Source organism: Serinus canaria, chromosome Z (genome assembly GCF_022539315.1).
Source record: "Serinus canaria isolate serCan28SL12 chromosome Z, serCan2020, whole genome shotgun sequence".
NCBI classification, from domain to species: Eukaryota; Metazoa; Chordata; class Aves; order Passeriformes; family Fringillidae; genus Serinus; species Serinus canaria.
Window position 1 is genome coordinate 12,172,667 of NC_066343.1, and position 16,352 is coordinate 12,189,018.

General features: G+C 44.6%; 1 protein-coding gene across 1 annotated transcript; it reads right to left on the bottom strand.

Annotated features, from left to right (window-relative positions):
* Positions 1-4,347: 4,347 nt before the first annotated feature.
* On the bottom strand, positions 4,348-12,278 carry LOC127061039 (RNA polymerase II elongation factor ELL2-like). Its single transcript, XM_050986958.1, is given in 5 exon segments — positions 4,348-4,446; positions 4,586-4,630; positions 5,049-5,220; positions 9,947-10,047; positions 12,096-12,278. Coding segments are annotated over 5 exon segments (600 nt in total).
* Positions 12,279-16,352: the final 4,074 nt, after the last annotated feature.

The following is a 16,352-nucleotide window of genomic DNA, read 5'->3' on the forward strand; positions in this document are numbered from 1 at the left end:
TGAGGGCCTGAGGCGGCGGTGGCGCTGAAGGGATGGGGAGCCTGAGCTGCTGCTGGGGCTGGGGGCTGTGGGGCAGCCGAGGCCGATGGTGGCACTGAGGTGACAGGGAAGTGGCACAGGCTGAGGGGCTGCCAGGTCTAAGGGGGACAGGATGGCTCAGAAGGGACTGAGGGGATGAGAGGACGGTGAGTGGCTGAAGAAACTGAAGGGGGCTGGGGGTTCACCGAGAGCGGGGCTGAGAGGATGGAGGGGGCCAGCAGGGATCACAGAGGGCTCCGGGACTGCAGCTCTGCCAGGCCTTGGAACCAATTCCAGAGCCTCCATTTTTGCCACAGATGCAAGGAAGACCTTGAGGACAGCCGGAGACTGACAGAGCAGGGAGAAGCTGAAGGCCAGCAGCAGGAGCAGGGAATGGGGACCTGCTGCTGCCAGCCTGGAGAGAGCCCGGCTGAGGCCACAGGCCCGGGCAGGCAGGGTAGGGCTGAGGGCGATGTGGGCTGTGGCCGTGGGCACTGCCCGGCGGGGCAGGAGCGGGCCCTGCCCGTGCTGGGGTCGCTCAGCGCAGCTGCCCCGGCTGGCACAGGGGCTGTCCTTGGGCAAGGCAGCTGTGCCGGCAGGGCCCGGGAGCTGTGCTGGCTGTGCCGGGCTGCCGGGGCTGCGGGACGGTCCCGCCGTGACTGTGCTCAACACAGCTTGGCCTGCTCGGCTGCTTTTTCTTTCTAATCCTCCTGGGGAGGCTCTTCCCTGACGGAAGTGCAGCTGCTGCCAAGGGAAACGTCCCCATACTCACTTAGTGTTCCCTTTGATTGCCAGATGTCCCATCTGCTGTCCCTGTCCAGGAGAGCTGCTCTGCAAGGGAGGCGGAAACCAAGGGAGAGGCTTTGAAGTTGGGGCAGCTGGGATCCCTCTGCTTGGAGCTCTATTTAAAGATACATGGACTTGCATGTGAACAGGGATTATTATATGGATATGTACACATGTAGCCTGCTATTTGTACAGGCATATTTCTGTACATATGGTATTAGATTTATGAATGTACTATGTATATATGTACATATAGATACCTGGATAAATACAGGTTTGCACCTACATATTTGTGTGTATATGTATACTGTAATAACTGTGTTTAGATTTCCATATGTATACACTTGTTTAGGTCTTTATTTGTATTCATGTAGTTTTGGTATATGTCTTTTTAATAAGTATATTAGTCTTGTTTTTGTATATTTGTATTTTTAATATTTTTATGTATATTGATTTATATCTATATATATTGTATTTATGTGTATATCCTGATGTATAGCTGTATATTTGTTTTGATGCAATTGTGCATTTTTTTAGGGTGGTAGTGCTGTTTGTCTATTTATAGATCGGTTTGTTTTATGTAGCTCTTTCTTGAATGTAACATGTAACATTTAATCTGTATTCAGATCTGTATATTGTGGTGGTTATATATGTATTCAGTTCTATTTAAATGTGTATGGAAGTCGTATAGTGGTGGATTTTATTTGTTGAGTTCTTGGTATTAGAGACACTAATATTTTTGTGTTTGTATATGGGCTGTATGCTTGTTGTAGTATGCAATAAATTAAGTTGTTAATTTCCGCTTGATCTCTGTGTATAGTGAGTGTGTGTAGAAGTTTGCAATAAATTCGATTTTGTTCAAGGAAGTTGATATTTGTATGTTTTTAAACAGTGTGGTGGAACAATCAAATAAATTACTTCTTTAAACTTTAACTGCGACCTGTACAGTTCTATGTTGTCAGTACTGCTGTAGCAATTTGTAAGAAATGCCATTTGTCAACTGAGATGGATGTGTAGTAATTTGTGCTACCCAAAGCCTGGAGCAGATGGAAATGCCGGAGGATTTTGGCCATGAAAATATCTGGCCATGCCCAGCACATGGCCCACCTGCACTTCCCTTGCCCACTCAGGATGGGCAAGGGAAGCGCAGATTTTGGATGGCAGCAGAGCCACACATTGGCTCAGAACTCACTGCAATGGCCTGCTGGCTTAGAAAAAGATCAAGGATACATTTTATATATTCTATTTATTACAGTATATATATTAAAATCTATATTATGTAGTATATTGTGGGAATCCTTAAGAGGGTTTTGGGAAAGCTGCTTCTCAGTGAGGAGGATTTCTAGCCTAGAGGAATACAAAAATAAAAAAGAAGACCATGGACAATGCCATTGCCGGAGGCCCAGGCTGTTAAAGGAGGAATGGATCTTCCTCTTCGCCATCTGTAGCTGATACCCTGGCAAGTAATAAGCAGAAACTCTCGGGGCTCCTGGGCAATGAGATGGGAAACCATCTATCTAAACCAGAATGGGAAGTTTTTTACCGGCTTGAGACACTTTTACAGGATAAAGGATGTTCAGACATCTCAAAACATGAGCTAAAAGACTTATTAATCTGGGTAAAAGTGAATACTCAAAATACAGACTTGAAGTCTGCCTTTAACCTTTGATTTCTGGGACCGAATACACTGGAAAATTTACAAGCTGGTCTCTCTCTAAAAGGAAGAGAATTTGGTCAAACTAATGCCTGTCTCCAGAGCTTTAATGGAAAGCTGTGAACAGAATGATTGTAACAGAGACTTTCTCAAACACCAAACAGAACACCTGGATCTGAGCCTTTAATTTCAAAGGCTGCTGGGCCTTCACCCTCCTCTGGGGGGATCCCAGGTTTTGTTCGGGGTTCCATCCCTTCTCCTGGTGTGTCCAGGGTTTCCCCAGGTGGTGTGGACAGCACCCCGAAGCCTGGGAAGGGAGAATTAGATCATCTTCGAGCTTCAGTCATGTTCTCTGCTTTTTCCAATATTCCTAGTGTCACTGGGGCTGTGACAGGCTGTCCTCCCATTCCTCCATGAAATCATCCAACCCTGGAATTCCCGGGAAAGCATTTGGGATTTTTGTTGCATTCCAAGAGGGTGGGGGGGCAGGGGTTGTGTTCTGGGGAGGCTGGGAGTCAAATGGGTCCAGGAGATGAGACAGTTCATTTGGGGAGATGAGACAGTTCATTTGCAAAACAGGTGCTGCTGTTTCTGTGCCCTGCTCCTCTTCCAAACAAGATGAGGCCGGATCTACCCCCCCATGGCAGCGTTCCTGGGACTGCTGCACTGCAGAAGCTGCAGAAGCTGTAGAAGCAGCCCCTGACCCAGGCAAAAGTGAATCCAAGTCTCTGGGTTTAAGAGGTGGAATTTTGTTGACCTTCACTAGAGGGAGAACAGAAGGACAATGACAGCTCAGCTGTTCAATCAGAAAACACCCCAGGAACTGTCAGGTACAGGGGTTCAACATCATTGCATGGAGACAATCGAGGAATTTGTAGAATAGTGTCCAAGGAAGAAAGAGGCATTCACAGCCACCTTTGAGTGTTCCCAAATATTATCCTGCCTCATTCAATTTCCTATTATTCCCCAAAAGAAGGTTATGGCCTTGCTGGCAGCACCTCTACTGTGTCAGCTGAATGGACACATGGCAGGAAACTTAGGAAAAGGACTTCACATCAAAGTCCCAATAAGTCTGTGCAGGAATCAACATCTGTCTCTCTCTAGAAAGGCTGGTTGAAACAGACTAGTTTAAAATATGCTAAGAAATGGATAGCATTTCCATAGGGACACTTGAACCCAATTTTTCTTTAAAACCCATTGAAGTACCTTGCCTATGTGTTTTACAAAACGCTTGCAAAGATCTGGATATTCCTTGGCTCACTGACAAGGTGAGGCCATGGTCTCCAAGCTGTCCTGAGAGCTGCTTCAGCTGACAGCTTAGAGCAGCCCATGTGCACTCCTTTATAACCCTCCAAAACAAGATCATTTGGAGATGGGGTTGTCCAAACTTCTAAGCCTTTGACCACTTAGGCAGAGAGTCTGCAATAACAAGAATGGTCAAAAAACACTCCTTATACTTACCATAAAGAATTTCCATCTGCCACAATCTTTTCTTAAAATGTCCACAACTTCACAGAAGATGTGGTGGGCTTCCACCCTCTTCTGATAAATTTATTTCAGTGGACAAACTTAAGACTTGTAGAAAAGAATTCACCAAAAGAAAGCCACTCCAAATGTAATACAAGCAACAATGAGAGAAGAATTACCAATAGTGAGATTTCTTTATTGTTAATGTTCAATCCTATCATTTTTCAACTTCTTAAACTTACTAAATTTCTTTGAGCTAATCCTATATTTTTAAGAAATAATCTACTGCTCAGTACTAACATAACCTACTGTTCAATACTAACTCAAATGATCCTAAAACCCTAATATTCTAGCTGAAATAAAAAATCCAGAGTTCAAAGATTTCACGAGGCTGAAGCAAATGTCTGGTGCCAGGACTCCACTTACAGCTGCTCAAATTCAGAAATGCGGCTCTGAATATGGGCCAGATTTTTGTGGAGGTACTGGCACCTGCTCTTCATTTCAGTGTAGCTGGGGCTACCCTGTGAAGGAGAAAGCAAAAGAAAATTAGGGCATGCAAACATTTCTGCAGCGTCTACAGTCTGATGTGCTTTGCTTTAAAAAAGCCCTGAGGCAGACTCAGCAGTTACCATTGCCCTGCAGCTCTGGTGTCACACGTACCTGTTGTAACTGCTGATAATCTGTTAGGATTTGATGAAGCAGCATCTTCAAGGAAAAAAAACATGAAAATGTTTCACTAGCACTATAAAATGCAAACTTTGATAAAACATGAAATGTACACTCAGTCAGACTCTAGAGATTTTTCTCTGTCAACCACCCTTCTTCTGGGAGGTTTGCAAAAACAAATCTCTCCCAGCATCACCCAAGATCTGCAATTCAGCCTCTCAATAGGCAACAGAAGGAGCCTGATACTCTAAGACTCTGCTTGGGACACCTCTCACCTTACTGTTTCTTCATAGACAGCTCAAACAGGGGCTTTTGGGCAGGGTCTGGCAAAAATCAGACCCAGCCCAAGTAGTGTGTGAGCATAAATGCCAATTCCCTTTGTCCCACTGAGTGGCTCCAGGGAATCCAAAGCACTACTGCAATGAAGCACAGTCTTCATGGTTTTATCCTCCTTTACCTGATAGGCTTCAGAGCCTGGAGTCAGAGACTTTCACTGCTCCTGAAACTGTCTGAACCTCTTTACAGTCTTGTCTATCTGAGAATGTAAATTCCGGTATTCCTCATACTCTGCATTGAAGTCATCCTTGTAGCGCTGGCATTGCTCCAAGGAGACAATGGCTACGTATTTTCTAATGGAAAAAATGAGACCATTTTTCCATGAGTGAACTCTAAGAGAATATTCTAGTATGTTTCTAGTCCGTAAAACACGTGTCATTTTACACCAAGCACAGGGTAATGTCCAACACAGACACCCAAGCTTTGAGTCAGTTGCTATGGGACAGACAGTTTCTACTTTCAAGCTCATGTGCTTCAAGAGAATGTAGTCAGGTAACTCTAGGAATCTGCCACATTTCTGTGGCACAGATTTCTAGTGACTAATAGCTTACGTTGTAGAGATTTTGTTCATTAGCAAGTGGAGCACATTTAGAAAAGATTTGCCCTCATTTCAAATGTCAAATGACAAAGAAACAAAACAGCTTCAGGAAGAGGAGATACATTGCTAAATAATAATCGCTTCCTCTGTAGGATAAACTTAATGAAGTTCCATTTCATTGTGAAAATTTATATGCAAAATACTTTTGTAAAGGAATGCATTTATGGAGTTGAGTGCACAGAGTTGGACTTTTGAGCTACATTCTTGTCTGTCTAATGGTAAAGCAGAGAAAACGATGATATTTGATTCTTCGAGTGGACAGCAGTTACATCACTGACCATGGAATGGAGGCATTTGAAATGCAGCCACAAAAACTAACTCTACACAAGTCTAAAACTACAACAAGAAATACCCAAACCACATCAGCTCCTAAAAAGGGCAAAACTCATTAATGCCTAAAGCCACCAATGGGAGTCAAAACCTTTGTCCTTCCATTCTCCCTCAAATCAACAGGTATGAGGTTTATCAAACTCCTGACACAAATCCAAGATGAAGTGGCAATGAGAACAATAGATGCCACTTCCCAACACTCTCACACCAATGCTTTTGCACCTCTGGGCCTGAAGGGCTGGTTCTTATTGGATGACAAAAACACCTTTCACATGGAAATAAATCCTTCAAACCACCCTGAGATTAATATTTACAAGCAGTAAATTTTAAACAAGTTAAATTCAGTAGCGGGACTGAAAACAACTCATGCCGGGGATGCATCCCAGGCCAGATACACTTGACTAGTCTGCAAGTTAATTTTGAAAAGAAAACTACAGATGCCTTTCAACATTTTGGTAGGCACGGGAGCAAGGTGAGCCAGGGCCCTGCCATGCCTGCTCCAAAGGCTGCAGCTGCCCCAGAGCCCCAGAGCTGCAGGAGGCCTGGCTGCCCCTGCCAACAGCACTGCTCTGACACAAGCTGGGAGCAATTTCCAGTGTTTCACCACACACAGTCACACTTCTCCCTTCCCTCCTGCACTGCAAATTCAGTGAGGGGATGCAGCAGCACTGCTGCAGCTGAGCCTGTGCGACTTCGCTGCAGGAAGGGAGGGCCCGGCCGGGCCTGACCCCCTCGGTGTTCATCTCTGCTCTGAGCCTGGCAGGCCAAACTAAACCTGCTCAAACTCATCCTTTCAGCACAGGGAAGAGCTTGATCCTGCTCCCCACAGAGAGTGGCAAGGGTTAATTGCTATTTTACTCACCTCAGGTAGTCTGGTTGGTTGCTTGTTGCAGAGCATGTGGAGGCAATGGAAGTATCTTTTTCCAGCAGAGAAGCAGAATTTTGACACTCTTCATCAGGAGATCCCTATTGGACAGTCTTAAAAAAGTCCTTCAGAGCTTTCTTCTCACAGCAAATTACTCAGAAGAAGTGACAACATTTAATAATAGGGCACAGACTACCATCTCCACCATATACAGTCCTGAAGTTTAAAAACAGGGAATGGCCACTTTATTATACAGGTTGGGCATTCCCACAGTGTTAGCCCCAGCTCAGATTTTCTTATTTGAAGATATGAGGTGGCATCTGCACAGTTATTCAAGTCATACAGGAAAAGATGCAGCTTTACAAAAGACAACAGCTTGAGAGAGATCAACATCAAGGTTCTAACAAGAAATAAACACGAAATAAAGCTGAAATTCTTCTCATGCCATGTTTTAATCCCCACTTCCCTGCCAACTCCAGAGTTTCCTGCTCTCTTGCAAGTAGGAAAGCCAATTCCATTCTATAGGGCTTACTGGCACTAAGTCTCCAAAACCCTGCAGCCAAAACCGAGTGCTCCTCACAAACATGGCAAGATGGGGTTGGAAACAGCTCTGCACTTGTGAATTGCCCTTCGCCTCTTGGCAAAGGCATTTGGGAAGCATTGCAGACATAACCTCAAAGCTCTCTTTCCAAAGAAATTTTGAAGAATTACGATGATAATAAAAAGAGCTGCCATAAGGAAAAGTCAACTGAAACAGGAAGGAACAATCAAGATCATGATAATCCCTGTCTGCTTTCCATTTCAGGTTTTGTGCCAAGCATAAAAAACCCCCATGATCCTTTACATTCCTTATGAGCTTTTATTTCCTTGTTTACACAAAGTAATCTTGTTAAAACTCAGCCTTTCATGACAATCTTTAACCTATCTGAGCTTTAATTCTTGAGGAAAGAGCTGTCGTGTGATGTTCCACTTGCTTTTGTTGATTTTAGTGTTAGAATTATTACATGGTACAGCAGAAGTATAAAAAGAAGTGTAATAGGGGTAATGAAACTGGACAGAAATACCAGTAGTCACAGTATGTTCAATACAACCTGGAAGAACAGCTTTGCTGTGAGCATTGCATTTCCAAAAGTGCACTTGCTCTCATGGCTCAGTCCACATGAAAGCTTCAGCCTAAGCCCCAACTTGAAAGACAGAACAGATTTTTCCTTCACCAGCTCGGCAGAATTTGGTAACTGGCTCCTCAAGAAAGCTGCTCATGTGTTTATAGATTCCAGCAGAAATCCTTCCAAAGACATCCCAAGGTTTGCAGGTACCGTGTGCATATCCAGAAGAAATGTGGAAAGACCATCTCAAAGCACCTGTCTCTACAAGCACACCATCACTTGCTAGAGGCATCTGCACACTCCAAACCAGCCTCCAGGCTAAACCCAGCTTGGAATTTGACAAGTCAACCTCCAAAAGAGACAACCCACAGATTTACCAAAGCAACTGAACTCTGCCCTACTGCCTGTGTCCCTGTCATCAGAAATCAAGTGCTCTTTATGCATTTCTTTTCAGCTTTTCAATGCTGTTTTCAATCTGCACCACTTCCACAGCTTTTGAAGAAAGAAATTCTGCAGCTAGGATGGAGAGGAACTCCCAGTGCAGTTCACTGGAGTTCACAGTTCAGTGCAGAACTCCCAGGAAACCACAGCCCAGGTTTTATAGCTTTTGGAGTTTCCATGAAAAGGCTGAGTTCCATAAAGAAGCATGGAATCATTGAGATTTAATCAACATACTTCAGTAAACTAGTCTGCAATAAATGTGTTACAGGTTTCTGCTTTCAGCCTGCAGTCTTGAAAATCTGCTGATGGAAAAAGTGCTGTCTCAGTCAACACTTGTCATTTTACAAGAAATCAGATGGAAAGAAAAAAATCCATTCCCTGTGGCTCTCTTGTGCCTGACTCTTCCTTTTAACCAGCTTCTCCCAACACCAATCCATTTCATATTTCTCTGTTTTTGATCAGTTATGCACTACTTAGAGGAAAAATTTCTCAAAATGAATGTCGTATTAGAGAAGGTTCCAGCAGTGCAGGTTCTGGGCTTTGCTCTTGTTGCCTTTAAATGAGGAGTTACAACCTAATGCAATGGCAGAAAAAAATGTCATTTTGATATTTCATGACCATAGAGCAGGCATAATGGTAGAGCAGTGCCTTCATGTATCCAGTGTCCACTTTCAAAGCTCCCTTTTACACAAGGTGCAAGAGCACAATTAATTGTTTTAGAGCACTGTCAAAGAAAGACGCTCCGATAAGATAAGCCACCACAACAGGAATTTGAGACAAGCACAGATGACAAGAAGAAAAGAACTAAGCCTTGGCCTAACAGAAGTGAAGGTTTCAAATTAGGAAACCAGACAAAAACTCTACTGTAGAGACTGTGGGTAAGGAAAATCACTGCTTGCATAGCTGCTAGCCCAAGATGTGGGGACAGCTGTGACCACCCTGTGGATACCCCAATTTTGGACAGTATAAAGGTGGTACTGCATGTAAATACAGGCTCTATCTCATTCCTACTTTCTCAGCACAGCACTAAGGAAGTCCTACTTCAAGTCTGTAGCTAAAGTGCTTTGGGAGAAAGACACCCCCTTCAGGAGCTCCATCAAAGGCTTCCCCAAAAGGGAAGGGCCTGGACATTCCCATCAAAGCTTTTACACCACCAGCAAGTCGGCTACAATTTACTATACAGACCAGAATGTTAAAAATGCACAAAATACCTGAGCAGGTCTTGCTGGAGCGCCTCTCTCAGAAGGCCCTGGAGATGTCACTTGGCTGCTGCTGGTGAGGTTCTGAGATGGAGGTGATTTTCTGTATGGATGGTCACATATTTCATGTTCCAAGGTCTAAAAATCAACTGTCATAGTTCTGTCCTTGCCAGGAAAACAGACCTTCAGTGTCAGGACTCAAGGAAAAAGCATGAAGCTGAGATGAGGGGGCTTTAGGCAGGATATCAGGAAAATGTTTTGCCCCAGCGGGTGCTTGAGCACTGCAACAGGCTCCCCAGGCCAGTGGTCACTGCAGGAGGCTTCAAAAAGTGTTTGAACAACAGTCTTGGGCACCTGGTGTGATTCTCATGGTGTCCTGTGCAGGGCCAGGATGCTGGCAGGTCCCTGGTAACTCAGCATATTCTAAGAATCTAGGCCAGGGATTTTTTTACCCTTTCTCTGAGTGAGTATTAACTTCAAATTCTGTCTATTTCAGTGTAGCCAGGCCAATCAGTCTGAAGGGTTTGAAACAGATGTTCCTTTAGATTGAAGGAATTATCCTTTGCATTCCACTTGGCTACCTGCAGGTGGACATGTAGGAAAACAAATCTGTTATGGTTGCTGCATGCAACCATACAGAACTACAGAAATATGACTGGTCCTGAACAGCGGCTTGTGAGCAGCCAGTTTCAACTACTCAATGTCTTTTTCTACAGAGCTTGATTATTCCTCTATCACATGAGTGTTGAGCCATATTAATGTTTCACCAGTTGGAAACAACCAAGTATCTCCATTCCTATCCAGCAAGAGTTCTTTTGAAAACAACATTTTCAAAGTGTGACAATGTGTGAGGACAGGTGGTCAGGCCCAGAGTCCCTCTTCATGTGGCAGGGCCAGGGGTCATTCCAGCAATGTTCTGCCACGAGAAGGCCCTGCACATGCCTTTCTGTATTCCTTTGAAAAGAAATGAGGTTCATATCTTCCTCAAGACAAACAAAAATCTACTCTAAAAGGTAAAATGAGGTAGTAAAACCTCAAGACCAGTGATTTTAAACGTGCTGGTTTTGACTTCATCACCTGACACCTGCTCAGAGTTCCATAGAAAATCCCATTGGGAAAATCTCCATCTATTTGACCCCTGAATAACTCATCTAACACACCACCACCATCTGTCACAACTTTGACTTTTCTTTTGTCCTGGAAAACATGATAAACATTGATAATTTGGGTCTGTGTTGATGCCTGTCTGCCCACAGCTGAAAAAGAAATGTCAAAGTGACAAAGATACCAAAATCAAAGAATTCACTCCTTAGAAGCAGAACTCAGTTTTTGTTGGAAGGGAAGCAAGTGTGTGTGTACCAGACCTGAGCAAGCTCAGGCTGCCCATTTGAGATTTATACAAAATAAACCCCCACTTGCTCTGATGTCCAAAAAAGCCCGAGCAAGGCATTTCAGGGTGCAGGGCTGCTCACACAACCCTTTCAGAATGCAAACCAGGACCTTGAGGCAGTTTACACCTCATACAGCACATTGAAAATCTTCTCAAACTTTGCAATGGAACAGGAGAAAATGTATTCATCCTTTAACTTCTAAGGAGCTGAGCTTTGAAAATTTATAATTAACTTGAAATCTCAATGGGCAATTCCAGCTGGGAGGGCAGAACATTATATTGTGAATGTCTTCAGGGTGACAAAAGCCCTGCCACTGCCCTGGGCAAACCCAGAAACAAACTTCACAGGTTCAGGGAATGAGTTCTTAAAAGTCACTGTGGGATCAACTGAAACTGTATTGAATTTTTCTCCCTTGACTAGGTTCCAAGACAATGTTTTCCTAGCTAAAGAGGAAATGTTCCTACTTGATATATTAATGCATGCATCATTCAGCTACAGCCTAGGGAACAGGGAATATTGAAAGAGGAAGGAAAGAACCACTGCATCTTTCAATCCATGTGCATCCTGTTGCTGGCTGTCAAGAGGAAATACCAGTGGAATTCAGAGGAGCACTAGAGAAGTTACTGAATAAAAGAGTTCCAAGGAAGATGGAATTTAATTGATGTGACAGCAAAGAAACCCTCTGCTCAAAGTTTGGCAACCATCTTTATCACGGAGGATTTGCCTGGAACACCCTTCCCTGGAAGGCAATCCCCACATATCCCAGAGAAGCCAAGTACCATTGAGAGGCCACCAACTCTGTTCAAATGAAATAGTGGCCTCTGCAGTTCCTGAACTGCACTGCTCTGGAACTTCTCCCAGGAAATTTTAAGGGCCATGACAAACCATTTCACACAATCAAGGAACCCTTGTGAAGTTCCTCCATGAAGCAGTTAAACAGAGCAGGGAAAAGAAAGAGAATGGAATAAGGCATGAGGAGCAACAACATGACAAAGTGTTCCTCATTGCCAGCCATTCTAGCAAAGCAACATTGCCCAAAAAGTTTTGAAGTTTTCTTTCTTTTTGTCACGTGGATTTGCAGCTGGAGACCTCTGGATGAAGTCGATTACAAACTTAATAGGGAGCATTTCCTAACTTGCTCATTAGTATCTAATTTAAACAGTGCAGGAGCAAGTGACAATTAGTGACAAAAGAATAGTGTGGTAGAAAAATTGCTGACACAAACTCCACCATCTCACCTGCTGAAGGATCTTTCCAAGGATGCCCTTGTCCTTTTGCATGACTCCATCTCAGAATTGCAAGCGAGCAAGCAACTCTGGCTTCTTGTAAGTCCTCAGAGCAAGTAAATGAATCACCCTGTCCCTGTAGGGTCTCCGATAAACAGTACTGCAAGGATTCTGTTTACTCTCTGCAGACTTCATGGGCTTTGTTCTCTTGTCCTCAGGGGCAGGACATAAAATGTTTGGTTTGGCTCTTCTCACATCTCCTTGTTTTCCCAAAGGAAAAGAAAAGAGAAATAGAAGTGTCAAATGGGAAGTTGGGAGAAGGTAAAAGAGTTGATTTTAAATGATGATGGATCGTCTTGGGGACAGAGCTGCAATGCATATCCTTGTGGATCCCTTGGAACTCACCTATTCTCTAATTTTTTGACCAAGCCCATCCCTAACTGATACTGTATGGAGCATGTTACAAAGGCACCGTGTACCCTACACCAGCAACCAGACCTGTCTCACCTGAGTTTCTCTGTGTCAGCCCAAAGCAGATGTGGCACAAAGTTCCACAATTGATGCTCTAATGCCAGTCCTCAGACCTCAGGTATTCAATGTTAAATATTCCCTTAGGATCTATGTAGACCACCATCAAGAATCACACAAATCTTCATTCACATGTGAAACAGAATGTCCCCAAGGAGAAATTCAGAAGTTGAGTTTTGTCTCTCCAAAAAGCCACCATGATGCTGCCTTAAAATGCTCTGCACTAGGCTCAGGCAGAGCAAGAGCTGCACTTGCAGGGCCAGGGATGTCCCTGCAGGCAGGTGACTGCAGCACAGCCAGGTGAGACCCTGTTTTTCTCAGGGCAGCTGGCTGTACCTGGCTTAGCTCACTGCTGCAGGCAGCACCACTGAGTGCCTGGAAGGGGAATGTACACCTCATGTCTGCCTGGAGCCAGGCTCCTTGGGAAAACTGCACTCAGAAAATATTTATACAAAAGGCAGCACCTAAGCACATTGTGCTTTGTGGGAAATGATGGAATCTGCAGGGATAATGACATCAATATCTTCCTTTCACTTTCCTTGAAAAGAACCCAACACAGTATTGTGGCAACACTCACTTGGTAATGACCAAGACCAAAAATAGGATCAAGCATGATTTTCCATATTGACCTTATGAAATTTGCTATGTGACATCCTCAAGGTAATTTTCTTTCAATTTCCCAATTAAATTTAATGGATAATGGCAGAGCCCAGGTACTCCAAAACCAAAACCTTAGCTACAAAAACTGTGAATTTAAGTGCATAAAGTGGTCCAAACCTTGACCTCCATGCTCCGAATTCCAACCCATCAAGCAGTATGGGAACAAGGAAGGACTAGCAGGCTTTCTCAGGGGAAAACAAACCAGTGGCTAAATTCAGTGACAAGAGACTGCAAGGCTGACCTGAGGGCAAACCACCTCTAGCTCAGAGCTCTGAACACAAGAGATCCCCTGTCCCATGAATATGCTGCAAAAACAAATTACCAAGTTGAAAACCTTACAGACATGGAGCAAAATATGAAAGGCAACCATACCTCCAAGTGGCTTACACAATTTGACATCCTGCACACTTCCACTGTGCAACACCTTGCTGGCATTTGGCTGAAAGGAAATAGAAATTTTCTGTAAAAACTTCAGCCTACTCTCCATCGCTGCTGATTAACTAGGCCCTTCATTTTAAACAAGAGCTGCATTTACAAAGGTTTGCTGTCACATCACCAAAAAGGGCTGCTTTGACACAATTCTCCCTCTGAAAGCAGCTGGCTTCAAAAAGTGCCCTGAGAGAGCGACCCTCACTCAGACTCTAATGCAGCCAAGCTTTCAAGTACCAAGTCATCCTTTCCCAATTGCTGGAATTTATAGGCACAAGAGAATTTTTATATTCCCTTGGAATCAGGTGCCTGAGTACAAATAACCTTGCCAGTGCTCAACTGACAAACCGGAGAGGCTCACAAAAAGATCTGAATGTCAGAGCAACACCTGACACTGGGATTTATTCGGCACTAGGGAATCACATCATGGACTCAGCTCCAAGACGAATTTCACCTGCACAATCTGAATTTCACCTCTCAACATGCATGAAAACCCTTTCTCTTTTCCTCAGCTCCAGATGCAATTTCCATGGATGTAAAATGGAATTAGTTTATCCTAAGTTAGTCAGCTGTGTCAAAATTTGGGTTGCTTGGCTGATCTCATCATTTAGTACAGAAAGTGTAACATTCCGGTGGATGTTAAAAATCACTAAAATGTTTATCAGCCTACATTTTTTAACAAAAACAAATACTGCCATCCAACTGTTTCATTCTGAAGGCAAAATTGTCTAAGATGAAATTGAAAAAGGTTTGAGGAATGGACTGAAAATTGAGGACTAGTTACCATGAGAAGGGAGACATCACTACCCAGTAGAAGATGGAATATTACTTAATGGAAGGAATTCTGTAAGTTAGAACCAATGAAGATTAATTTCTTTGTTTACTAATAGTGGATCAATAAATAGAAAAGCTTTGAAATGGTGTGCATGTGGCTGGAGTTCTCCACTATGCATCACAGCCAGGAATAAAGCCATGGCTACTCCTAATACCAAAAAGTAATTTTAGGGAGTTTCCTTTATCCTGACATGTTCTGTGAGTATAATACAAACATGGAACCATGTGAAGTCCATGCATATTGGCCAGAAGCCAAGGCCAGAGCATGAATTTCCTGAGTGTCAAAGAACAGAGAACATGTGACTTTCACTGACCCCTCCTCTGTGTCATCCCTGAGCGCCATTTCCATCCATGACGGCAACCTCCCACTTCCACTGGCACTTCCTCAGTGTCATCCCTGTGAGTCACTTCCTTCAGAGAACCTCCCACTCCCATGGACACCTCATCTGTGTCATCCCTGTGAGTCGCTTCCCCCGGGCAGCTGCCTCAAAGGGGCCCCTGGAGCACCAATGGGGCCCCAGCCCTGCCCAACAGGTCCCACGGGGTCAGCAGCACCTGACACCAACATCATGGCCAAGCCCCACCCGCTGCCAACCCACAGAGCCCCACACCTGCCCCTCACCTGCTGGCCCTGGGACCTCTGGGTCACCCTGACGGGCATGGCAGTGGCGCTGGGGACCCTGCGGGATGCAGTGCAGATCGGGGCCCTGCGGAACTCACTACATCCTGCCCAGGCCCACAGCTCTGCCATCCCGCTCTGCCTCGGGTGTTCCTACTTCCACACAGCCACTGACCCTGCTGAAAAATCTGCAAAATACAAAACATTTCTTAGGAAAATGTGTTCCTGGGAGTTTGGTCTTTGTGGCTTTCAAGGCTCATCAACAAGAAGGGAGATGATTCCCATGAAACAAGAAGTAGCCAACAAGCTGGAAGTGATGGCCAGGCCTTGGAAAGGCAGGTTACTTCTTGGCTGAATTACCTTGTTGAGTTGGAGGGCTTGACAGGCTTTAGTGAGCTCAGACACAGGGCAGGTTAGCAAGGCTTGGGAAGAAGGATGTACCTCTGATGGTGGACACAAAGATTGCCAAATTTATGGGCACAAGGACATTTGGACAAACCCTCAAGAAAAGGAACAAACTGATAAAGCCAACACAGCACCTGTGATGAATCAGCTCTGGCACAGTAAAAGGCCATTGCAGCAGGGGCAGACCATGGCCACCCACTCAAGAAACCTCTCACTAAGAAGAAGGGAGAGACTGAGCATGCAGACTATTGAGCATGAGAAGTGAGAGGATCATTACCCAAGAGCAGACAGAACACTCGTTATGAAGAGAACTAGGGAACTTGCAGTCAATGAACACTAATTCCTTTCTTTGCCCAAATGTAGAAATACTCAAACACTCTGGGTTCTTGTGCTGCTGCCTTTGTGAATGTGTCCCTGAGGACCCCTTTCTGCACTGAACTGGAAATAATTACCTCCACTCAGTGGGTGGATTGGCCTCTTGAACAACAGGTGCTGGAACCAATCAAGTTGGAACAACACTCACTGTAGTTCTGACACCTCCGCTCTCACTGCAGCTGCCGAAGGGTCTGAGTGGTCCTGTCCTGTGCCAGTGACAATGGCCACGTGTCCTTGGAAACGGGGAGTTCCATGAGCCAGGCTTGCCAGGATATCACTGAGGAGCGGGACGTGACACAGTCAGGGCAGAGGGATTTCACAATGGACCCAGGCAGGGAATGCCCTGCCCTGTGCCACGACTGAGTCTGCTCATTTCCAAGTGCAGAAAGGGGCACTCCATCAACCCCAGTGGCGCATCT